This window comes from Suricata suricatta, chromosome 4 (genome assembly GCF_006229205.1).
Source record: "Suricata suricatta isolate VVHF042 chromosome 4, meerkat_22Aug2017_6uvM2_HiC, whole genome shotgun sequence".
NCBI lineage: Eukaryota > Metazoa > Chordata > Mammalia > Carnivora > Herpestidae > Suricata > Suricata suricatta.
The window spans coordinates 93642400-93666924 of record NC_043703.1 but is presented as its reverse complement, the minus strand read 5'-3'; the positions used below and the strand labels follow the sequence as shown (position 1 = coordinate 93666924).

At 52.6% G+C, this 24525-nt stretch overlaps 1 protein-coding gene across 1 annotated transcript in view; it reads right to left on the bottom strand.

Moving 5' to 3' along the window:
* TTC7A (tetratricopeptide repeat domain 7A) overlaps window positions 1-24525 on the bottom strand; it is a 116046-nt gene that overhangs the window by 65859 nt on the left and 25662 nt on the right. Inside the window, exons 4-8 of the mRNA XM_029938506.1 lie at window positions 18437-18567; window positions 16002-16117; window positions 5474-5552; window positions 4548-4705; window positions 3993-4056 (exon numbers count right to left, since the gene is read on the bottom strand). Of these exons, the coding sequence (XP_029794366.1) occupies window positions 3993-4056; window positions 4548-4705; window positions 5474-5552; window positions 16002-16117; window positions 18437-18567 (548 nt within the window). The remainder of the gene's footprint in view (window positions 1-3992; window positions 4057-4547; window positions 4706-5473; window positions 5553-16001; window positions 16118-18436; window positions 18568-24525) is intronic.

Here is a 24525-nt window from a genome sequence, read left to right as displayed (position 1 = left end):
GGCTGCAGGGTCCTGGTCCTCAGAGGCTTCCCCGTCCACCCTCCTCTCATTCAACACCAGGCCTTTGTGCCTTTTTAGTTTTCAAGTGCCTGAAACCAGCAGCAACTTCTCCACCAGTTGAATGACACAGGGACCCACGGATTGTCTACCTTAGCATATATTTTGATGCCTCCGTCAGTATTTCAGAAATGATCAGGATTTCTGTACTACTGGTTCCCCAACTGTTAGAGAAAATTAGACTAGTTTTTGATATGATTCTTTTAAAAACTATATACTTGGGCTTCAGCAGACTGGGGAGGGCGGTTCGTCCTGCCTTGGGGACCAGGGCTTCCTCCATCTCCCTGGATACACAGCCCAGCAGGTGGAAGCACCTCTGGGAAGGGGCAATGCCTGAACTCATCACTGTTTCTCCAGTGCTCAGCATGGCCCGGCAGGTTGTAGCTTCTCTAACAAGACTGGATGGATGGACAGATGGATGGAAGGTCGAATGGGCAAATGAGTGGATGGACGGATGGATTTTAAAATGTCCTTTTGGGGGCGCCTGGGTGGATCAGTTGGTTAAACGTCTGACTTCAGCTCAGGTCATGAAGTCGCGTTTCACAAGTTCCAGCCCTGCATCGGACTCTGTGTCGACAGCTCTGAGCCTGGAGCCTGCTTTGGATTCTGGATCTCCCTCTCTCTCTGCCCCTCCCCCGCTAATGCTCTGTCTCTCTTTCTGTCAAAAATAAACATTAAAAAAAATAAATAAAATATCCTTTTGGCCCCAAAGACTCAAAACTAGGTCCAAAACACAAATCTTCAACCAGTTATAACTCACACCCTTGCATTTCCATAAAAGCACGGGCAAGGTTTCTATTTATCTCTTGAAAGACAAGGGGATTCCCTATTCATTCTGATCATCACACTTGATTAACCTGTAATAGAAACCGTATCTAAGGTAACAGCCCCAACTCAAGACTGCTTGCAGGCTACTCCTCTGAGTTCCAAACCACAAAATGGCAGCTGACATGCTCAAGAAACCTGCGGACACCCTTTCCCAGAGCATCTGCTCTGGTGATTCTGGAGGTGGAAAACTTCCATGGTTGTGTCTCCTGGGCTGGCTCTGCTGGGGTAGCTTTTCCCGCAACATAATGAATTCTGCAGGTATTAGGAAAACCCAAGTAGCAGCTGAGGCAGCCAGCTGCTGTTCTAGAGGTTCTCCCTATCATATGCAGCCAAGCCCAGCCAGCATCAAAGGGCGATGAGATAAACCCCACAGGAAATGGAAGCCAGGCTGGGCCTTGGGTTCAGCTAAGAGATCAGAGCGCGGGAGGCTGGCATAGTGGTCCCCGTGCCTGATTGAAAATGTGACCTGCAGGGAAAGAGGGTATGGAACAAGGGCAAGGGAGAGGTCAGAGGCTCTTTGGTCTGAGAAACAGCTCTAAACCATGGAGACCAGATCCAGATCCCAGGTAGAAAGCCCTCTGTAGATGAGACACCAAAGCTCTTCCCCAGATTCCTAAAGTTTCTAGCCATGTGACAGGCTGGGTGTGAGCAAGAGGAAACAACCAGCCGGCCCTGGAAGAGTGCCTGCTCCCAGCCCAGCATACACAGCGTCTGGGCACTTCCTCTGCTTTGTGTGCCACAGGAATCCCCACGACACCACCCGGCAAGCCGGCCTGCACCCTCTGAGTCTCTTGGGCCAGCCAGCAAGTCACATGGCCTCCTACAAAAGGGCAGGGACTGCTTGGAGGGAAATCACACATTTAGGAACATCCACTTTGGCTCCAACTGTGGGCCACTTTTTAGTAAAAGGCCATTCTCCACTTTGGATACAGGGCAGCTTGAGGGTTTGGGGTTGAGCAGGGGGGATAACCTAATGGAAGGGCATTGAGCTCTGGTCCTGGGCACCCAGATCAGGCAGAGGCCACCACTAATGGCTTAGGGCGACAGAGTCCAGCCTCGGTCCCTGCCATCTCACATCGACAGGCACATCCCTGCTTGCAAAGTCCTCCCTGAGCCTCATCTCAAACTACCCCCTGGCCCTTGTTCAGATGAGGAAGCCAAGAATCAGAGCAGTTTGTAAGTGGCTGTAGACTGCAGTCCAGGGTATGGGCTCCTTTGGAAGCTGTTTATGGAGATGGACATCATTCAAATCATGGCTATGAGGATTATGAGTGTGTGACCTTGACCAAGACCCATACCTGCCCTGGATCTTACTTTTCTCATCTGTATGATGGGAACATATCAGTACTAGACTGAACCATATGAAATGGTTATTTTTTCACATGGCTCAACATAAGGCCAGGATTATCTCTAGGAGATAATCAATTGGCTTGGAACCTGGCAGTGAAAGGACCTAAGAAAAGTTCCTGCCTTCACCTTTTTGCCTCCCACCTATCATTCCTCAGCACAGGAAGGGGGGTTTCCCGAGACAGATGACTTCAGTGCAGTCTCATCTGAGGGTGTAGGTGGTGAGGTGGCGCAGGTGTGCGGGTGGGGGCAGGGTGGGGCACGGTCTATGTCTGAGATTCCATAAGTAGCAACTGGGGCTCAGTCTGTGGTCAGAGTGGAGGCCCATTTTCCATGAAAAAGAGCACTGCTCTCCATGCATATCAAATCCCGCACTTGGTATTTCAATCCTCACCTTGGGCTCACCAGCTAGGCGTCCCTTCTTGGAGCGACCACTCACCCCCTCACCAGCATGACCCTGCAAACCTTCAGGACCACAGCCTGGCTAGGAGGGACATAATCTCTCGATGCCCCTAGCCAGCATCCCTCCTCCTGCCTACTTGCTGGCAGACCCAGTGAGGTGGAAGAAACCCACCGAATAAAGCTCTCTGAACAAGTACTGTTATCATGTGGTCCCTGGTATCCAAAGGAATATTAGTTCCAGGCTCTTCAGAGACCCAGCTCATAGGGTCTTGGTTTCTTAAACTCTGCTTCCACACACTACTGTCAGATGTGCCAATTTAGCAAACTGAGTGCTCAATCTGGGGGGAGATAGGGTGTCCACAGCTCACGAGCTCTGAGGGACCCCTCAGGAAGAGGGCTCAGACCCAGCCTTGGACTCCCCCAAGCAGCCCACGTGGGCAGCACTGCACCCCCTGGCTTCCAGTGTTCCTGCACACCCCTCCTCCGCCTCCCTCTGGCCAGTCCAGGCCGTCCTTCTCACCGCCCCCCTGCGCCACACTCTCCCCTCCACTGAGGCTCCAGAGCCCCTGCATGCATGTGTGTGAACACATGTACATGTGTCTCTGTGTGTGTGGCTCATCTCCCTGCCTGAGGCAGGGGAAACGGGTCTTAAGAAAAATTCCTGCACACTTTACCCCTCCTCTGCTTTATTTCTCCATAGCACTCAGACGCTAGCACCCTGGATATTGTAGTGGTTGATTAATTCATTGTCCACCTCCCTCACTAGAATGTACAGTCTGTGAGGGTGGAGACTTTTCTCCGCTTGTTTGCTGCTGCTTTTCTGGCTTCCGGAACAGGGCCTGGCACAAAGTAGATGATAATAAACAGTTGTGGGAACAAGTCAATTCCTTCTACGGGCACACTTACCTCTGTGCACTACTATCATTTAACAGGGGAAGAAATGGAAGCTCAAAGGCACTAGGTTTGCCCATGGCCCTCACGTGACAGCTGGCAGAGCTGCAACCTGCATCCAGGCCCTTCTGCCTCAAAGCACAGGCTCCCTTCACTCCCTCACTTCGGTCCCAGAACCAGCCAAGGCTGCTCAGTGCATACTAATGACTTGCTGGTAACCGTCTTTAGTAATCCCAGAAGAGGTGCTGGGACTCAACTCAGTCCCTACTCACACCCCCGAACACAGCCCTGTGCATCAGACCCAAACCTAGTAGCCTGGCAAGCCGTGCCTCGGTATGGAGTGCGAGTCCAAGAATCCTGCTTCAGGGATGTCCGTGGGAGGCTGAGCAGGGTCAGGACCCTGTGGCCTGTGCCTGAGCCCCGCAGCCCTACCCCTGGGGCCAGTGAAGGAAAGCCCTGGTGCTTACCATGGACTCACTGATGAGGAGCAGCAGGAGGGCTTCCTCAATATTATCCTTCGGGCAGTAGAGGCTGAAAGACACAAACGGCAGTCCGGGCTCCAGCACAACCCTCTCAAAGCAGTGTGGCCCGCCCGCCACACTGGCCCTTCCGCCCCAGAGTCAGCATCTGCCCCGGTAAGGTGACCCTCTCCTGCATAATTCATCAGCACCGGATACCTCCTGCACCTCTTTATCAAGCCCCAGAGTTATGGATCTGAAAGCCTGGGGTGGGTGGTGGGGACAGAAATACCGCAGATGCTCCAGGGGAAGAAACGGCCCTTCCAACACCCGGTGCTGCGTGGAGCAGCCGGGGCAGGGAACCAGGGGAGCTGCTCACAGATCCCACCTTCAGTTATCAAACAAATACGAGAGAAGGCACACCAAGACTAGTAGGAAGGCAGATACCCTCCAAATAATTCGCTCTCTGGATGCCTGAGAGCATTCTCCTCCCAACCCCCATACTGAGACAGGGACGCCGGCAGGGCCGGAGCCCGAGCGTGGCAGGAGACCAGCAGCGCTTACTTGTCTCCTTCGTAGAGGTGAGGCTTGCGCAGGGCCTGCGTGATGAAGGAGCTCTCCTCTTTGCTCATGAACTCAGGCAGCGGGTGGGACAGGGGGCTCCAGTAGCACTCCTCACTCAGGGAATGGAGCAGGACCCCTGCCAGATGCTTGGCTGCCATCTGGCAGAAAAGGGAGGAAGTCAGATCCGGAATGCCCTCCACCTACCACCTGGCCAAACCTGCCCACCTTTGTTTGCAATGCGCTGCCCCATCAGGAGGCCTGCCAGTCCACCCCCGAGGAGCGCCCTGTTCTGTTTCTAGCACCCCTTCTGTTGGCCTTTGATGGCTTCCACTTCATCTCCTGTCCTGTTTCCTCTCCTAGACTAGACATACATTTCCTCCTCCTCTGGCCATGGAGCCCAGCGCCACTCCAAGTGTTCAGCAAGCCCTTGCAGAGCATAAAGCCACTGGCACGGAAGCTCTCTTGACCAGATCCCTTTCTGATATTTAATCAAAAATTCTCAGTGAGAAGCAGCTGTGGCCCTGATTTGGGGTGAACCAAAGCCTGAGAAGGTAGGCCTGAATCGGGGCAGGAAAGTGATTCCAGGTTATTTGTTAAGTTCAAAACAATCCCTAAGAATTAGCACACCACCTTGCTAGTAAGGGATGACATTAGGTTCTAACTCTGATCTAACGCTAGGGACTGTGGGCAGCACTGCAGTAAAGATGCTGAGGATGCCTCCCAGGCTTAGTGGGAGAGAATGCAGAGATTGATTAACAATGTCTGCCATGAGCACAGACAGTGAGAGAAGTATGCATAGGACATACTGTCATCCCTGATTCAGAGGCTGCCTGCTAGCACTTCTGTTGTCTCCCACTGAAAGTGAGCCCTGAACAGGCCAGCCACAGCCAGCACCCAGCCCCGAGGCCCTAGCCGTGTGTTATTACCACTTTGAAATTCTGAGTTGCTTTGGTCTCCACGGTGCGTAGGACCTCCCGGAGCTCTTTCATGCCTTTCACGATATTCCTAGTGGGAAAGACAGCAGAAGCAGGGTCATTACTAGCCTAGCTTCCACAGACACCATAATCAAACCTGCAGATGTAAGCAGAAGCCAGCCCATTTGAGTTTTACTTGAAAACAGTCAACTGGAATGAAAGGTCAGAGTTGTAACACCAGGATCCTAGAAGCCCAGGACATCGATTATTAAAGAAGGATTCCTCTCCCTCACAGCCTCCCAGGAACCCAGGCTCCCAGTTCACCACCAGGAGGAGACCAAGATGGAGTATTTCAAACAAGATGTCACATTGGCCCAAAAGCCTTGACTAGTGTCAGACTTGCTGACTTGAATCAGCCTCAAATTCTTCAATCTTCACCCAACACACCCAGTCAATGCTGGGGTCTATCCTCATGTCTCAGTCCCTGTCACCAGAGACCTAGACCAGCCTGCATCACCACAAAGGCCAGTATCACCTGCCCCCCGGCCGCTGGCAGCTCTCTGGGCCCTGAAATAATTTGCAAGCTTTCTAAAGTATGACCCAGAGTAAAAAATACATTTTAAATTGTAACCCAGTATGGACACACTCTCCTTACATAAAACTGAAGCAAGTTTCTTGACACATTACCTAGCTCCACTCTGGTATTTTCTACTTACGTCTTCCTCTACTCCTCTTTCTAAAAATGCTTGCTGAAGCCCACTACACAGAACTTGCAACCTGCTAGTTTGCACAGCCCACGAGTGGTGGCCTGTAGTTTGAAACACAGCCCCATCACCCCTAGAGGGGTCTCCTTGACAGACAAAAGTCATCTTGTTCCTCTCCAGGCCGGCCCCTCTGCCAGCACCCCCAGGGCTTACAGAATTTGGTCTAGGTCCTCAGCAAGGCATGTGGGGCTGATAGATCTACCCCCTTGCCTCTCTCCCATCTCCTCTCCCCCTACTCAGGTCCAACCCAGCTGACCTATGTAATGCCTTGGCACAGGCTCCTACCATTGCCTTAAACAGCCCTTCCTCATTCATCCTCAGAAAGCCTTTCCGATATCACTTCCTCCTTGCAGCCAGCCCAGACTTCCGCCCATGTTCGCCCCTCCTGCCTGCATCCCTCTTACACCCTGTTCATTCCTCTTCAGAGGTAGGACACTGCGTGGCCATTTCCCGTTTATGGGCTGACCCCTTGTGCACTGTGCTCCCCAAGGGCAGGACTCCGGCCGTACTCCTGAAGCTCAGCCCTCCACAGCTCCTGGCACACAGCATGTGCTCAGCAAACGTTTGAGCACTGCCCTTCTCATTTCCTGCGGGGGTTCCCTGGATCACAGCTCACAAGGGAAAGCAGAGGCTGGTGGCTGGTCAGATTCAGAAGTGAAAGGACTACAGAGGGGCGAAAAGCCAAAGGTGGCAGCTTGGGAAGTCACAGGAGCCCGTCCTGCAACTTTCATGCACAGAGCAGACTCCTAGGAGCTGTGGGCCCTGGAGCCATGAAAGGACAAAGTCGCAGACCAAGTCTTTGCCTTCTTGGAACCTCTGGTTTCAGAGAACAAAGTAAAACTGTAAAAAACAAAACAAAACAAAACAAAAACCTACTACGATTATAAACACAGACCCTCGTTTGTGGGGCTGAGAATGGAGATAAAGACAGTCGGATACAGTTGGGAGTCACAACGACCTTTCCTAGTCATCCAGAGCTTCTGAAGAACCAGGAGGGGCAAATAGGACAGGAAAACCACAGTCCCCTTAGAGACGATTCAAATTTGTGTACTGCCACTGATGCCATGCAGCCTGAGGAAGGGCTCATCTGTGGGCTGTGCGTGGTCTCCTCCTCTACAAAATCAGGATTTCAGTTTGGACAGTGTCTCCTAGATTTCTGTCATCTGCGTACCACATGTGCAATTTGTGTTACTAGCTGCACACCATCAGTGTTATTATTTACGCAATACTTTCCTTTACATCTTCTTTCTTACTTTAATAAATACCTTAACAAAAAAATACCTGAAATTAGGGATTTGGCATGCTAGGTTTTTTTCTTTTGCCAATAGATATTAAATATAGACGTACTTATAAAAGGTTAGCCTGCATATCGCTCAAAGCTGTCTTGTGTATCACTAGAGGTGCAGCTTGGGAAGCCCTAGATTAGACCATAGGTTCTCAAGGGTGCGCTCCCTGGGCCAGCAGGATCAGCATCCTGGGAACTTACTAACAACACTAAGTCTGAGGCCCCCGCTCCAGACCCACCAAATCAGAAACTCGGGTGGCGCCCAGAAATTTGGGTTGTATCAAGTCTTCATGGGCTTCCAACGGACACTCAGTTTTGAAAAACCACAGGTTTACGTGATACTCAGTGTCTTCTAGTTCCTCCATGCTAAGAAGTCAGGTTCCAGAAGGGACAACTTGACATGGAAAATCCAGCTTTGCAGCTGGATTCTGAATATGTGATCTCGGGAAAGTGAATCTGAGTCCTCGTCTCCCCGTCCATAGGAGGGTTCCTCATTTACTCAGTGCTCAGGAAGAGGAACACAGCCCAAACGCATCCGGGCATGTGGTAGAGGCTCACTAAATAATCATTACTTTCCTTTCTCCTTTTAATTTGGGTCCTAAAGATCTCATTGAGTTATATTTTAGTTTGCCACATGATTTTGCATGGAAGGTCGGGACTGAAAGCGTAGGAGGCAGGGGAGAGAAGGACCTGAGGGGATCTCCCACCTCTGAGTCCATCTTTCTCCTTCTGCCAGCCCCTGCCACCCCCACCCCCAACCCGGGGGGACATAAAAGAAGGGTTCCCTGGTAGACAAACCAAACCCAGGGACAGACTGGGAGTCCCCAAGAGCTCAAGTAGGAGGAGTCTGCAGGAGAGGCCCTTCAGTCCCACTGAGGCCTCTTAGGAAAAAACCCAGAGTTGGACAGTAGGCTGCCGGCCCGGCCAGCTGAGGGGAGAGCTCAGCATCAGACTCCACCAGGAGAGAGAGAAAGTCAGACTGCGTCAACTCCCAGAACAGAGAAGAACTGGCTGGCTCTGGGAAGTCTGCAGGACTGCAACGCCCTGGGAGCTGGGCCCATGGCCACAGGCTGGGGCAAGGCTGGACCCAGGGGCTGGACTCTGGGACTGCCCCAGGGCCTTATGGCCCGCAGACTGCTGGTAGCTCCTGGGACCTGTGGGTGATTTTCCACTCTGTGGGCTCCCTGCCAGCTTCCTCCCTGGCAGCCTGGCCCAGGCTGCCACCAGGAGCCCAGAGCCAAGAGGGACTACGGCCTCTCTTTCCCACTCTAGCTCAAGGACTGTCCTCTCTCTGCCTTTGGTCTCCACATCATCAGCACTAGAAGAGGGCTCCCAGACCGCGGCCCTGGCATTGCCTAGGGGGTTCAGAGAAATGCAGATTCTCGGGCATCCTGCTCTCCCCCAGCACACACACAACTAAGGAATCAGAACTGCATCTATGTCCCAAAAGTTGGGTAATTTTACTATTTTCAAATCTGTAAGGGATTCTGGTATTTCAATAAGCTCCCAGGAATTCTTTAGCAAAGCAAATAATCACCCCCAGGCATCTTTTGGGTAAATCCCAATGTTTATTGAATGCACATAAAGAAAAAAACCACTACGGAGGCTCTAGTGGCCAGGGCTGTACAGGGAGAGATTCAGGGTCTCAGCTGGCCCTGACCTGTTTTAAGATGCTGGGAATACCTCCCTGTCTCAGCTTATCCCTCCAGGAAATGGGAATTCAGATGGTTTCTTCTTCTAGCCTAAGCTAATGTTAACCGTGCCAGGTAGAGCTGGGGCTTTTCCCAGTCCCGTGAGAGGGCGGTTTCAAAGATCTCTTTGTTCTGGTCTCTCACGCTGACCTTTCTGAGCAAAGCTGCCACTTTTAACAATATCCAAACAGGGCCTCAGACAAACCCTGGCCCAGAATCAGGCTGCGTGTGGAGAAGCCAGGAAGCGACTGATCCCAACTCATGTTTCTGGCTGGCCAGGAACATAAAGACAGAGATGTGCAGGCAGTGATGGGTCATCTAGGGGGGCCTCCAGGTGGCAAGCTTCCCCCCTCTACCTCTTGCTGCCCCTCCCTACTCCCCCCACAGCCGGGCCCCTCATCAGCAGTAGGCAGTGGACAGATTTTTCAAATGCTTTGTCTCCTTCAGTCTTCACAGCTTCTGATGAGGCTGGTAAGGCTGGCTGGGTTCTCCCAGGTGCCAGCACAATGCCTGGCACTAAAGAAATCACTGAGGAATACATAAACTCCCATTTTCCAATGGGAAAATTAAAGCCTGGTAGATGCCTGCCTTTTGAAGCCATCGTGTACCCAAGGGGGCGAGGCGGGCTTCCATAGGCACCAAGGGTTCAGACTTCACTCCTCTTATACTAAAATGATTCCCGAGAAAGATAATCCTTGCCTTTCAACCCAGCTTTTCTTTCCAGACCATCTGAACTCCAGAACTTCTGGAATTCAGCTAACTGACTAGTCTTTACAAAGTACCTACTGTATACTCAGTGCCTGGTCATCAGCCCTGTTGACAGGGGGCATTTGACAAATGCCCTGATAAAATGAACTGAGTGACAGATCCAGTGAGTCAATGAGTATCTCATCCAAGGCCTGCAGGTTAGGAGCTCAGTCTATTAACCACTCTCAGTTTATTCAGAGTCCAGTGAAGTGTTTTGCATACAGTAGGTACTCAACAAATGCTTTGCTTCGGTTTGATTTGAGAGAATAAGAAACTGCCTGGAATTTATGGCTGAATGGAATCTAAACAGACACCGGTGCATGTGACCCTGCCCAGAAGTCCCCATTTCAGGGCTGCCACTAATTGTGTAAGAGAGGTTTCTGGTCAAAGAGCACGGCCAGTTGGCAGATCCCAACAGCTGGAGAGTTGAATCAGGAGACAAGGTCAGGTGAAGCTCAAATAGTCATCAAGCTGTTTGCTCCTGCCATAGACCCATATCATCAGTTTCAAAAACTAAAGCTCTCCTCTTCACCCCAAGTCGCAGAGAAAGGGCACTGAGGACATCCAGGCAAGGAGAGCTTTCCTCTCAAGTGACGTGGGGGACGGGCAGTAGGTGCTAACAACAAATACAGGCTGTGCATTATTAAGAGAGGCTGGAAGGGTGTGTTCTCTCCAATGGGCCTCAGAGGTGTCCCTGTGCCCCAAAGAGTGACACAGGCCACTAGGAGGCTCTCCTGTTGGATGATTCTGGCCCCTGAATCCCCCGTAGAGCAATGTGTCTCCTGCCCCGCTCAGGATGGCAGATAGAGGGTGGCTGCTGAGGACAAGACAAAATCGCTGCTGACTGAACACACCTCTCAAGAGGTCATAATTGAACAGCAGGCCGGCTTTGTAAGGCACCTCACCATTGGGCAGAGCCCCACCCCACAGCCGTCTGCGGCCCAGGCTGCCTTAGCCGCCTCTTGACTCAGCACCTAGCTGGCAAGGTGAAGCATGTGCAGTTGCGCGTGCATGCGCACAGACACCCAGACACACACACACACAGGCACACACACCCCTCAGAAAGGGAGAGTGCTTTTATAAGGCTGAACAATCTGCCCGCCCCAGGAAACTCCTTTAGAAAGCACACACACTCCCTTCTCTATTGTTTGGTTGGGTACAGTGAGCACATATTCTTTAGTAATTAAAAAAAAAAAACTTTTTTTTTAACATGCACAAAATGTACAGCCCACCTGGTTCAATCACACATGGCTCGAGCTGACTCCCAGCCCAGAGCCAAGAAAAGGCTCTGTAGGTCTAGGCAGAAGGAAGGGGAAAAAACCCACTCCAAAGAGAATGGCCTCTTGTCCACTCTGGGGGAGGAGCCTTGTCAGCTTATGTTCCTGTTTCTTGGGAGAGGCCCAGGGACTCAGGTCCTAGTGAGGTCAGGGTCCCTGACAGGGACAGTCAGCTTTCCTGGTATTGCATCGCCATTGGCTTCCCTTGCTGCTTCACCCCTGGAGCTGTTTCATACAAAGAAGACCAAACCTCTCCCACAGCCAGGACTCTGGGCCCAGCTGCCACTGTCCGCAGTCACAAGAACACGTGGGAAAGGTGCCCTCTCCTGGCAGCCGGCTCCACAGAACTACCTGAACAAAGCTCCACTCAGAGTCCACTGCTGCCCTCTGGTGGCAGCAAGGGGAATCGAACAGCACGGTCCCAGGCCCCTGCCCTTTGGAGGGGGTCTCCCAATTCATGATTGTCTTTTTAGGTCAGGGCTTTCAGGGCCAGGTCAGTTAAGAACCCTGTCATCAGCCACAGAGCAAGGGGAAGGAGTCACCTGGGGGGAATTAACTGATGGATAGGGCAAGGTCCCTTGAAAAAAATGAATGTCCCTCAAACATCCGAAGTCTAAAATGCTGAGGCCCAAATTTGACCAAAGCTCAGAATAAAAGAAGAGCTATTGAGGGTCAAGCCAACACCACCACACCCCATTTTTCACAGTAGAGAACACCATACCCTTCAACTTATGTCAAATCCTCAACTGGAGGGACAAGGGTGGACCATGGGAGCAGGCCCTACTTGGGGCCATCTGGCCCCAGGGGCAGAGCACCCCGGGGTCCGCCCAAGGCCTGTTTGGGAATGAGTGCCAGCTCTCAGATTCTACCCAGAAGCAGGTCCCACCATCTCCCCTGCTCCTTATGCCTGAAGGGAAGTCTTCTAACACTGAGTGGCTCGCTGGCCCCTCAGAGCCCCCCTCTGCCTCCCTTCCCTCCCGTGGGACATCTGATGGCTATGTTCAGCTGCTCGGTGCTGGGATGGAGGCTCCCTAAGGAGGGGGGCTCATCCTGTTGCTGGCTTCACACTCGCTGAGTAAGGCGGGATGCCGGGTGCATGGTGGGCTCCCAGAGGCGATCTGTGAAACGAAAGGGTGGGCTATTCCCTGGGAGTTTTTTTTGCCTTAGCCCCTACCCCCTACTGGGCTGTAAGCACTCAGAACATAGGGAATGATGGCTTAGTCACCTTCCCAAACACCCCAAGAGCCCAGGTGAGGTGGGGGGGTGTGGATTTAACCAGCAGGACATGGCTCTGGAGACCCTTAAAAGACTTTTCAGAGCTGCCCTGGAGGAGATCTAATGTCAGGTATCGGGGTCCCCAACTACCCCGAACCTCTGATTCTTGCAACTTAGGCTAAGACAGTGGTTCTCAACTGGGGGTGACTTTGCCCTCCACCATCCAAGACATTTGTCAACATCTGGACACACTTTTGGTTGTCACACTTGGGGTGGGAAGAGCTATTGGCATCTAGCGGGTCAAGGCCAGGGGTGTCGCGAAATATACAATATACTGGTATCTGGCTCAAAACATCAACAGGTGCTGAGGATGAGGAACTCTGGGTTAGGGTGATGTTCTGTTTGTTTGTTTGAACTTCCTAACAACAACACATATATAAAAGTCAAATACTGGAACTGGTGATTCACCTAGGAAGATGTAACACTGACCTGGAGGCCATAATGGGTAGTTAGGAAAGCTCCTACCACTGTGGGCAGGTGGAGGGGAGGCCTAGGGCTGCGGGGCACAGACCCCGTTCAGCACCAGGTGTGCGGCCTCTGCCACCTGTTAGCTCTGCGACTGTGGGCAAGTTACTTCCCCTTCTCCTTTCTTCAGGACATCAGGACGTTATCAGTCCCTCTGTGTTCATGGATTCTGCCTGGCATGCAGCAGGTACTCAACAAGCGTTAGCCACTGGTAAGAGGAAAGGGGTAAAGAAAGCCCAGCTGGGCACACAGGGCCGCAGCCCCCACTTTAGATATCTGTCACATTCCCAGGCCACCTCTGGGCTGGATGCGGCCACAGAAAATGGACAGAGGGGCTGAGCTGTTGCCACGTGAACTGGGGACTGCTGCTCACACTCAGCTTTCGAATGTTTGGGCTGTTTGCTTGGAAAGAAAAGATGATTCAGTTTCCATTGCTCTTTATCTGGGAGGCACGGGGCCGGGATGGGGGTGGGGGGAGAAGAGTCAGCATCCTGGCTTTCAGGACTGAAAGCTGTTTTAGGAGGAAAAGAGGATGAAGGGCGGGGAGCAGAATGACAAGAACAGAACAGTGTTACTTGGGCTTTCTTGGAGGGGTGAGGGCTGGTTTATGTTCTGTCCCCTGCCGGGGGCACCACACACACGCACAAACACACACACCTACACACACACACAGCCAGAGTGTACAGAATGCAGTCAGGGAGGAACAGCCCCACTCAGGAGGGTGGGACCAGCTTTGGGAAGAGGAGCCACCCACTGAGAATGGTGACTCAGGGTCCCAGAGGGACAGAGAGAGCCCTGAGTCAGCGGAGCAAGGATCAGCCCAACCATCACCAGGGCTCTGTCCTTCTCTCCCACCCCCCAACTGGAAGCTGCATGGGTTTTAAGGCTACTCAGATCTGAAGCTGGAATCCTAGTGGGTCAGGTCAGGCAAGCTACTCAACCTTGTTGAGTCCTTTGTCCCCTCTCGAGTGATCTGGGGTCACCTGACTTCCTTCACAGGGTGCTGTACACTGAGCACATGGTCTAGCCTAGCACACAGCAGGTGCTTGATAACTGCCAGCTCTCTCCCTCCTTCCCTCTTGGCTGTCCTTGACAGTCACCTTAACCTAATCACACCTGCACCAAGTGCGGTGTGGGAAAGGGCAGCAGGCAGCCCTGAGGGGACTGCAGTGTGTGTGTGTGTGTGTGTTTGTGTGTGTGTGTGTGTGTGTGTGTGTGATGGCGGGAACAGCGATACCCCCCTGTGCTCTGAGCTCTGTACTCAAGGTGTCTTTTCATTCCTGCCTCTCCCCGGACTCTCAAACCCCTAGCTACGGGACAAACAGGAGCCCCCTGTTTGAGGAAGGAAGCAGAGCTAGAGGGTGGAGAAGGAACTTGTACCAGGGTTGCTGTGTGGTGTCCCATTCCCAGGCCCTGCCTTGGTGACCTCCAGATGGCCAGGGTGCCTCTGAACTCTACGCACCGGAAGCTGAGGCCATGCCTTCCAAGCTGGAGGCTTGGCTGGAGGCAGCAGCAGGGTCTGATTAACCCCAAGTTTCTGTTGTGGGCAGGGGAGCCTGCTGGGCAGGAGCGTCCCCTGGCTCCGCCCAGGACGAGTGGCTTACGTTCTCTGGGCCTCCAATTACCGCCTGCAAAATGGGGATGTAACCAGTGCACCTCCCTCAGAGGACTGTGAGGACCACAAAATACACATGAAACAAAGCACTTACCAAGTGCTTCCCACAAACTCAGCATGTATTTTAAGATGATGAATATCTGTTAAATGAAAGCACGAAGGGGACAAGACACTGACATCACCAAGACCCCCTCCTTACAAATCCACTCCTAGGGTCTGCCGTGCAGAAGGCTCCTCTACCCTCTGTGCCTACAGCAGGCCTTAGGGGCAAGGGCCTCTTCAACGCAGAGCATGTCAGTCAACCAAGTTTCTCTAGAGGGCCAAGGAGTACATCTTTTAGGATTTGCTCTCTACTCCGCTCTGGGTGAGAGACAGTATATGAACAGTAGGTACGGCTGTGTTCCATTAAGACTTTCTTCACCAAAACAGGCAGCAGCAAACCCATGCTGCGAAGGTTCGGCTGAGGGTGGCAGTTCTCACGGCCCCCTCCCACCCTTGAGAGCTACACCTGTGGACGGAAGGGTGCCCAGGGGAGTGGGTGGGCCCAGGTGATGCCGTCCGCAGCTAAAGAGAAATGGCCAGGTGGCAGCTGCCTGGGCAGTAAAAAGAGGAACTAGCCCATTGGGCCATGTGTCTCTGAAACTGAAGCTCAGCAACCCAAAAAGGACAAGAGAACACAGAGGGTAGAGGGGGAGCAGGGTCCCTGCGATGTCCCTCAGTCCCACACCTCCCAGCCACAGGGTGGTCTGAGGAGCCCAGGGCTCTGGGGTCAGCCCCACCCTTGGGGGTCAAGCTACCTCGGCTCTCTGGGCCTCCTGGTCCACGTGTCCCAAGTGGGGACACCACAGCCTCCCTGACCGAGCACTTAAAAAAAAAAAAAAGGCGTGAAGTTCAAGTTTGGGGCAGCAGCCTACCCAGCTATGGATTGCCATGAAAAACAACTCAAATAATAAGAATGCCTTTGATTTTCTAAGCAGCTGGGATGGATCAAGAGCTCCGGGCAGTATTCTCACATGAGAGCAGGGGGACAGCCTGGCTGGGACCTTTCTGCCCTGTTCTTACAATTCAGAAGACAGGGACTCCAGCAACAGCCCCTCATCCAACAGTGAGGGGAGGGTGGAGAGAGAGGACAGCACAGGCCTCCTCTAGGCCAGGGGTCCGGCTGGGGCAGGACTGCGCCCCTCTGCAGGCATGCGCCTCTGCGCACCTCAGCCCAACAGGATGTGAACACGCTAGCCCCCACTGAGCCTGCCCCCCCCCCCTCTCTCTCTCTCTCTCCCTCCCTCCCTCCCTCCCTCTCTCTCTCTCCCCCTCACATGCACACACCCAGATCCGAGAGGCCAGGCTCCATGGGACGGGTGTCAAGAGCACCCCAGCCCAGAGGGAAAGGTCCAGGTCCCACTCAGCTGCCAGCGACCTACCCCTTCTTCAGGTTTGTCACATAAGCGCTCTGGAGGGCGGCTTCCAGGAAGTAGGTGAGCTCATAGTCAACCGGGGGAGAGCCTTTCAGATGCCGTGATGTGGTGTTATTTGTGATCTGGGAAGGGGAACACAGAGAGAGCCGCTGTCTCAACGTTGTGAGTTCGAGGGGCCCAGGTGACAGCCAGCCCCGTGTCCGTCAGCAACCCCATTATCATCCCAAGTCTCTGGCTGCCTCAGGGCCATGTTGTGCAGCTCTCAGGCCAAATCCAACCTAACTTGCTTTTGTTTAAAATACGTCCAAAACACGCTCTCTTCATCCAAATGCTGGGTGCCCACAACAGCCCTACAAAGCTGGTTTTGTCTGCATTTTACAGATGAGAACACCGAGGCTCAGAAAGTGCCTAAGGTCACAAAGCTGGCATGCACCTAGACCTCAGACTTCAGTCTGGGTCAGGCTATTTCTGCTCCTGACTAGTTCATTCATTCAACAAACACTTGAGTGGCTACCGTATCCCAGGCACTGTCCCTGTCATACAACTATGGATGTCAGAAGTGAGCTGTTCTTAAGCCTCAGCTCTAAGGGGATCACCCAGCCGCAGTGAGGTAGGCCTGCCTTTACCATGCCCCCTCCCCGCCCTGACCCAAGAAACAAATCAGTGAGCCATCCACCTTGTCCTTCAGAAGTTGAAGTAGATTGAAGAGAGATTCTTAGTTCCTTGGAGCTTGGGGTCGGGTCTTAGGAGGGGCACAGCACCATTTCTGAGAGTGCACAGGATTCCACGTCCTGAGATAACCAGCTCCCAGGCCCACTGGTGTGCCCACTGCCACGGGGCACTGATTCCTGCCCCCGACACTGCTACAGCTCGTCACCGTAAAAGTCGAAGGCCTAGGCTTCTGGCTGACCGGGAGACTACCTTTTTCATGAAAGTTTTCTCCAAAACCACATGCCATTTCCAGCATGGGAGCTCCTAAAAGACTGTTGTCCAGCAGTGATCCACGTGACCTCAGCAGAGGTCAACTCAGCCACGCCAGTCTCTGAGTGGACTTCCACCAGGGAATGCACTCAGTCCTGTTTTTGCTGAGTCCCCCAGTCACTTCTCCTTTCCTCCTGAAATCCAATCAACGGAGGGAATCTAGGGTAGTGACATTCAACGGGGAGGCGATTTTGCCTTCCAGAGACGTTTGGCATATCTGGAGTCGTCTTTGGCTGCCACAACTTGTATTTTATAATACACAAGGTCGCCCCACACAGCAAAGAATGATCTGGCCCTGATATCAACAGTGCCAAGGCTGAGAAATCTCACTCTGGGGGAATCGGCTTGGCCTGGATGCCCCCTCCTCCAAGGCTGACACAAACAGGTGCTGGGTTGACATTTTGGCACTTGCCAAAGTAGGTAAGGTTCAAACGTCTCTGTGCTCGGACTCTCAGCTCATGACCACCTCTTTCAGGATGCCAACCTAGGTCTACTCTGCCATAGCACCTGCCTTCTACCATCTATGAACCGTCTACTGAACAAAATGCCTAAGCACCACACCTGAATTCTCCCCGCAAGTAACCAGAGCCACGCTCCCGGGGTTCCAGTCTTGCCAATGCCACTTGGTAACTGTCTGAACTCTGGGAAGCCATGAACTCCTTCCTAAACTGGAGTTTCTCACTTGGGAAATAGGAACAACAGGCCTACCCCAGCCAAGGGCTGTGAGGGTTAAAGTGGAGATTGGCTGTAAAGTACTCAGGAGTGCTGCCTGATACAAGGCAGGATCTTTTGTTAAATACAGCTGTCTATCCTCCTCCCATTAAACCTAGAGCCTCCTCCCTGCTCCGAGGGCAAGAATCAGGGTAACAACACAGTATACTGCTAACACCAGAACCACTGTCCTGCCAACAGTTGGAGCTGGGAGAAGAGGACTCCCAGCCCCAGCTGGCTGGCTCTCTGCTGGCCTCTGAAAGGCTGGGACTCTGGGCCCCAAGGCCTCCCCTCCCCAAGGGGATCGAGTCAGGAGCTTCCTGGCCACCTGAGGACAGGGAAGGTTGCCTAAGAGCAAGGGCCAGCCAACACCTCTTCCAAAGGGACTGTGCTGAGCAAACGGTTTTCTCTCTCTAAACCTCATCTGTTAGGGACGAGTACAATATCTACTTCATACAGGTGCTGTGAGGGTTACACAAGCGTAACAGGTACACCGGGGTATCCCATTTGGTCGTCCGAGCTGAGTTCGCCAAGGAGGCTCTGCGCTCCCACAGATGGTACAGACTCCTTTATTTACTAAAGGGCCTCACTCTGACAGAAGAGGTATACGGTGATGAGCTTTCCAACCAACGAGGTGGAGTGGTGTCATAGGGTGCCTTTTTCTAACACGCACAAGGGCGACCCACAGGCTTAGTGGGGGTCCCCCAGCATGACAGGCGCTCAGTGCAGGCAGTGATAAGAGTGCTCACCTTCTCCAACTCCTGCAGGAACACCTGCGCGATCCAGGAGGCCCTCTCGAAGCAGGTGATCACTTCCTCCTCCCTCTCAGTCAGACGGTGGCTGGAAGCGATGGAGTTGGGCAGGCGTTCCAGGGAGAGGCCTGCAGGAGGAAGACAGCACCTCAGACGTGCCCTGCCCCAGCCCCCAACCCCAGGCCCTGCCCGCGGGCGCAGGGAGACTTAGGCTCATGAGCAGCCCGTGAGGGGCAAGGTCCGCAGTGGCAGGGAAGGAGGCTAAAGCAGTGGTGGTACTTTCGGCGGCTGGGGTCAAGCTGTGGGCTGATGGCGGGGACACCCACATCCAACATAGGGAACCACACCATGGCGCCTTTCCCGCCTGCCCTTCCAGGCCAGCTCCTGTAGGCACCTTCCTGACCCCCCTCCAAGCTGCAGGATGACAACCCCCACTCCCCAGGCACTCACTGTTTCTACAAGCTCTCCTCTCCCCTCTTCAGCTGACAGCTCCCTGTGGGTGACACATGAGCCTTCCCACACCACCGCAGTCCCTAGTGTCTGCACACGGCAGACGCCCCAGCCGGGCAGCGCTTTCCAGCCACCCTTCCATGGAACCGGGTTCTACCTCACCTAAGTTATTTGCGCCCGGGTCAGTCTGCCTGAAGTAGACAGCAGCTGCCTCTGCCCTCCAGGCAGCCCCGGCCTGTTCTCGGGCCCCAGAGCCTCGCTTTCCCCGGGAGCACCCTCCCCATCTCCCAGGCAGACCCATCAAGAGGGCCACCATGATTGGCTAAGGATGAGCCGAGGGCCCGAAACTTTTAACTTTCCACTGGGGCTGGGAAGCTGGGAGGAGGTCAGCCTGAAACGCTAAGGGAAAGCCTGCCTAAATCGAAGCCACACAAAGTGAGTACAATTAACACGACTGAGCTGTACCCCTGCAAACACGTGCAACGGTACGTGTTGTTATGCTTTTTTTTTTTTAAGCCACTGTTACATTTTTAAAAACCAAATCAAATCATGGCTCTAAAGCAAAAACCTACAAAACAAAAAAACCCCAAAACAAAACCAAAATGAACCAAAAAAAAAAAGGGGGGGGAGTAAGAGGCCCAGAAGGGAGAGCATAGTTAATGCTGATTAGCAGTTAAAGCCATAAAGGAAAACAACTATGTTTGCATCAGTTTTGGGGGTTTTTTTTTGAGACAAGAAAAAGACTGAATAAACTCTTAGTAATGGGGAGAAAAACCTAGAGTAAAGATGAGTCAAGATGAAGAGGGCAGATTCCTAATGACACTGTTTGAGCCCCTCCCTGAAGTTCTACCCGCTGAAACCTCCCAGTGTACGAGCTCACAAACCTCCACCCTATGTGGGGTCCCGTCAGCTTGAAGTGTGTTTCTGTCACGTGGGACTAACACACAGATGTGATGAGAGAGTGCTGTCCTGGACTGTCGCTTCCTAATGGGCAGAATCCGGTCGCCCCCAGCTTTGTGTCCCCCACAGGACCTTACATGCAGTAGGTGCTCAGGAGGACTTCCTGGAGGAGCTGTAGGACTAGAACCCCCAACTCTCTTCTGGCCTCGGCCCTAACCTCCAGCTGATGACCATGCCAACACTTCCCCTCCCCACCTCTTCCTCATTTTAGGCTTGATCTTTTTTTTTTTTAAGTTTATTTATTTATTTTGAAACAGAAAATCCCAAGTAGGCTCCACACCATCAGAGCAGAGCCTGATTCAGGGCTTGATCTCACAAACTGCGAGATCATGACCAGAGCCGAAACCAAGAGTTGGACGCTTAACCGACTGAGTTACCCAGGTGCCCCCAGGCTTTACCTCGAGTGGATGACCACATCAGCCTCCTAACTGGCCTCCCTGCCTCGTGTCTTGTCTTACTCTACCCTGCACACTGTTCCCAGGGTGATCCTTCTAGAACTCCACCACTTCAACCCTCCAGGGATCCCCAGTGCTACAGGGTATGGTCCAAACTCCTGGTGCTCCATAACAGGGCCTCTAAGATTCCATCCCTGTCACCTGCCCAGCCTTGGCTCTCACCATATGCCACAGGCTGAATGTCTGTGCCCTCCACCCCCAGTCATATGTTGAAAACCTAGTGCCCAAGGTGATGGTATTAAAAGGCGGGGGTCTTTGGGAGGTGATGACTGGGGTTAATAGCCTTCTAAAAGAACCCCAGAGATCTACCTCCCCGCCTTCTGCCACATGATCGCACAGCAGCAAGTCAGCAGCCTGCAACCCAGAAGAGAGCCCTCACCATAATCTGACCATGCTACTGCCCTGATCTCAGACTTGCAGCCTGCAGAGTCATGAGAAATAAATGTCTGTCGTGTTGAAGCCACCCAGGCTGTACTTTGTCACAGCAGCCTGAGCTAAGACACAACTGCTGCATCCACACCCAACCTCCTGTTTCCAGTGCTGACCTTGCGCCAGCCCTTCCCCCTGCCTGGAAGGCATGGCCCTGCCCAATCTCCCAAGTCCACCCAAAATCACCACTCACTTTCTGCCCTGCTGAGTGCCGCCCCTCTATGGAGCCCCTCCTAATACACACTGATATAACCAACGGATCCTTCCTGGGCCCCCCAGGCTATGCTTTACATTCTCCTGCCCCACCATTTCATATACTTAGTTATTCACACACGAACCCAGTGCACTTCTAAAGGCCTCAACCTTATCACGTTCACCTTCCTACAAAGTGGCACACAGTAGGCACTTTGCAAGCCCTGGCTGGCCAGCTAAAGAAACGGCGAGCCTGATCATGTCTGACAAAGTATAAAGCGCCTGCAGATACAAGGTAAGGAATTACTGTTTTTCTTGGCTAGATCCCAGCTCATATGGATTTGTGACCTTGCCCTCTGCCAGGCTGGGGCGTGAATGGGTCCAAAGGTCGGGGTGACTTGGCTGGGGAGAAGGCAGGCATAGAGCATGGAGGCCCTTGCTCAATGCAAAGAATCAGTTGCCAGGGTCACCAAGGGTCACCGTGCCTCCTGCCAAATGACTCATGACCAGGAAGGGAAGCTTTTCACTCAAGAAAGCACTAACCAGGGTAGAGGAAGAGTGGGAGCCATGAAGGAGACGCAGGAAGGAGGCAGGTGCCACCGCTCAATGCTGGTGCCAGGCCTGTTTTCTCCGTCCCAGCGGTGAGGCCTGTCCACCCTGCAGGAAGGTGGTTCAGAGGCCTGGCCTGGGACACCAGCTGCAGGTGGCAGGAGGGCACAGCCACTCCAGAAGCCCCAGACACAGCTGGATAGGGCTGGACACAGCCACCCTGTGGCTCCCCAAGACACATGCTGCTGGCGGGGTTCCCTCCTGTCCCACAGCTGGCGCAGACCCGGGATGGACGATGCCAGCCGCTTGGCCTGCTTGGGCTGCCAGTCCCAAGCCTCCAGTGGGCTGGCCACTGCAAAGCGGTGAATTCAGTAACAGGCGTCCGTGGGGCCTCCGCTGTCCGTTGCTTCGTGTGTTCCCTCCGCTCCCAGCAGGGCCCTCTCGCCAGGGAATTCTCAGTCCCGTCCCCGGGGAACCTACAGCAAAACCACCTCCTCTCGCAGGCGTCTTAGGCCTCCTGACCGTGCAGCCTCTGGGTATGCCTCTTCCCCACCCTGGCACCAGCCTCTCTGCCCATTCCTGACTGCTCTTGGCAGCCGGAGAGAGCAGGGCCAGGTCTGGTGAGTGGATAGACACGGGGCTGCCTGCACACATTCACCCACACACTTTCTCCTGCTCCATTTCCAAAGCGCTTCTTGCTGAATTCATAAACAGACAGGCATATATTTATACAACGGAACATCACTCAGACCAACAAAAGGACTCTTGATCCATGTACAACATGAATGAATCTCCAAGAAATTAGGTTGTGCAGAAGAAGCCAGATGTCAAAAAAGTACAATGCTACTACAGGATTTTAGTTACCTGACATTCAAAAAAAGGCAAAATTATAATCTGTATTAATAGAAACCAACCAGTCATTGGGAGTGGAGAGAGAATGAACTGGAAAAGGGCCTGCAGGAGACTTCTAGGGTAATGGCAATGTTGTCTTTACCATGCTGTTGGTTACATGGATATTTACACTCGTCCAACACTTAAGATTGGTATACCTCACAGTACGAACATTTATCAAAATATTGGACATCATGCTTTTTCCAAATGAAGCAGTTGTGACAGTAGAGAACTAGGCTGGAAGTGGAAGAGCTATAGTCACTAAGCTGGTCCTCTGTGAAATAACTTCCAATATTCATAAGACCAAAAAGCTTCCTGGAGTTTGGCAACGGCTTCTCCTAATGAGTGTCATAGTCCGGACACCCAGTTATGCCCATAAAAAAGGGCTTCTTGACCTTACTTTTATTTTGATAGCGAGAGAGAGTGAGCACAGAAGCAGAGAAGGCATAGAGAAAATCCCAAGCAGACTCCATACTCCGTGCAGAGACTGACATGGGGTTCTAGCTCACGAACCCTGAGATCATGACCTGAGCTGAAGTCAAGAATCAGATGCTTAACCAACTGAGCTGCCCAGGTGCTCTGGGCCTTCTTTATTTTACATTTGCTCTTTGACTCCCATGATGGTCCATTTTCCTGTCCATAAATATCTGACCAGAAACCCACCAGGGACTCCAGCCCTTGGGTCCCTTCACCCTCTGCCCCTTGAGCATTTCTGCACAAACAGCCAAACCACAACACCAGATCCAAGATGAGATGGACTGTTCCTGAGCCCGGCCCCCACAGGACCCCAGTGGTTGCCACACAGCCCTGTGATCGGGCAGGAAGCCAGGGGCTGCCAGGAAGCCCAGGGCACCGCCTCTTGATTCCCACTGGCAAAGGTGCCTTTCTCTGAAAACACCCAGCTTTACAAGCCAAGGGAGGGCCCCTTTCAAGAAGAGTGCTTGCTTTTTCATCAAGCCCAAACTTTGGGTTTGGAGGAAAGCTGATCCTGGTTCAGCCCTGGGCTCAACATCCAGGCTGGTCTCTGCCTCCTCAGGCTGGGATGAGTCATCACATCCCAGGCAGGCGCCTTTCCAAGAAGCCCCGCCCTTGGAGCCCTGGGCCCTAGACACAGAGGTGGAGAGCACAACGTTTCCTCTGCAATGGAACTTTCCAGTTGGGTGGACCCCTCCATCCCTCCTACCCAGTTGGTGCAAGGGCACCTGGCACCCACAGAAGGCTAAGCCCAGAGTTAGGTACTCTGGGCTGGGGGGTAGGAGAGGAAGAAACGCAAGTCATTGCTTCAGCCCTCAGGGAGGGAGCCTCAATGCCAGGTAGGGAGGAACCCTTATAAATCACATTAAAAAAGTGTGCAATTGCCAGAACAGAAAATGGCGCAGCCACCGTGGCAAACAGCCTGACAGTTCCTCAAAAAAAAGAAAAACAGAATTACCCTATAAACCTGCAACTCCACTTCTGGGCGTATGCCCAAAAGAATTGAGAGGAGGGTCCCAAAGAGATATTTGTACACTCATGTTCACAGTAGCCTTAGTCACTGCAGGCAAAAGGTGGAAGCAACCCAAGTGTCCCTTGATGGATGAATGGATACAGAAAATGTGATGTCTGCATCCAACAGAATATTATTCAGCCTTTAAGGAGGATATCCTGCCATATGCCACATAGATGAACCTTAAGGACATTATGTTGAGTGAAATGGGCCAGTCACAAAAAGACAAATAGTGTATGATTCCACTTCTTTAAGGAACCTAAAGTAGACAAATTCATAGAGACAGAAAGTAGAATAGCACTGCTAGAAGCTACAGAGTAGGGCAAACAGGGAGACATTTGGTGGGTTCAGAGTTGGGGTTTCACCAGATGAAAGAGTTCTAAAGTCTGGTTGCACAATGATGTGAATGTATGTAACACTCCTGTACTGTACACACACTTGCAAATGGTTAGGAGAGTGAATTTTATGTCGTGTGTATTTGATCACAATAAAATAAAATCTTTAAAAATGGCTAAGATGCTAAATTTAGATTATACATATTTTACCAATCTTTTAACCTACAGGGTTACATTACTTCCAGGTGTACCATATAGGGATTCAACATACGCACACGTTACCCGGTGCTCATAATGACAAGTACACTCCTTGATCTCCATCACCATTTCACCCAGTCC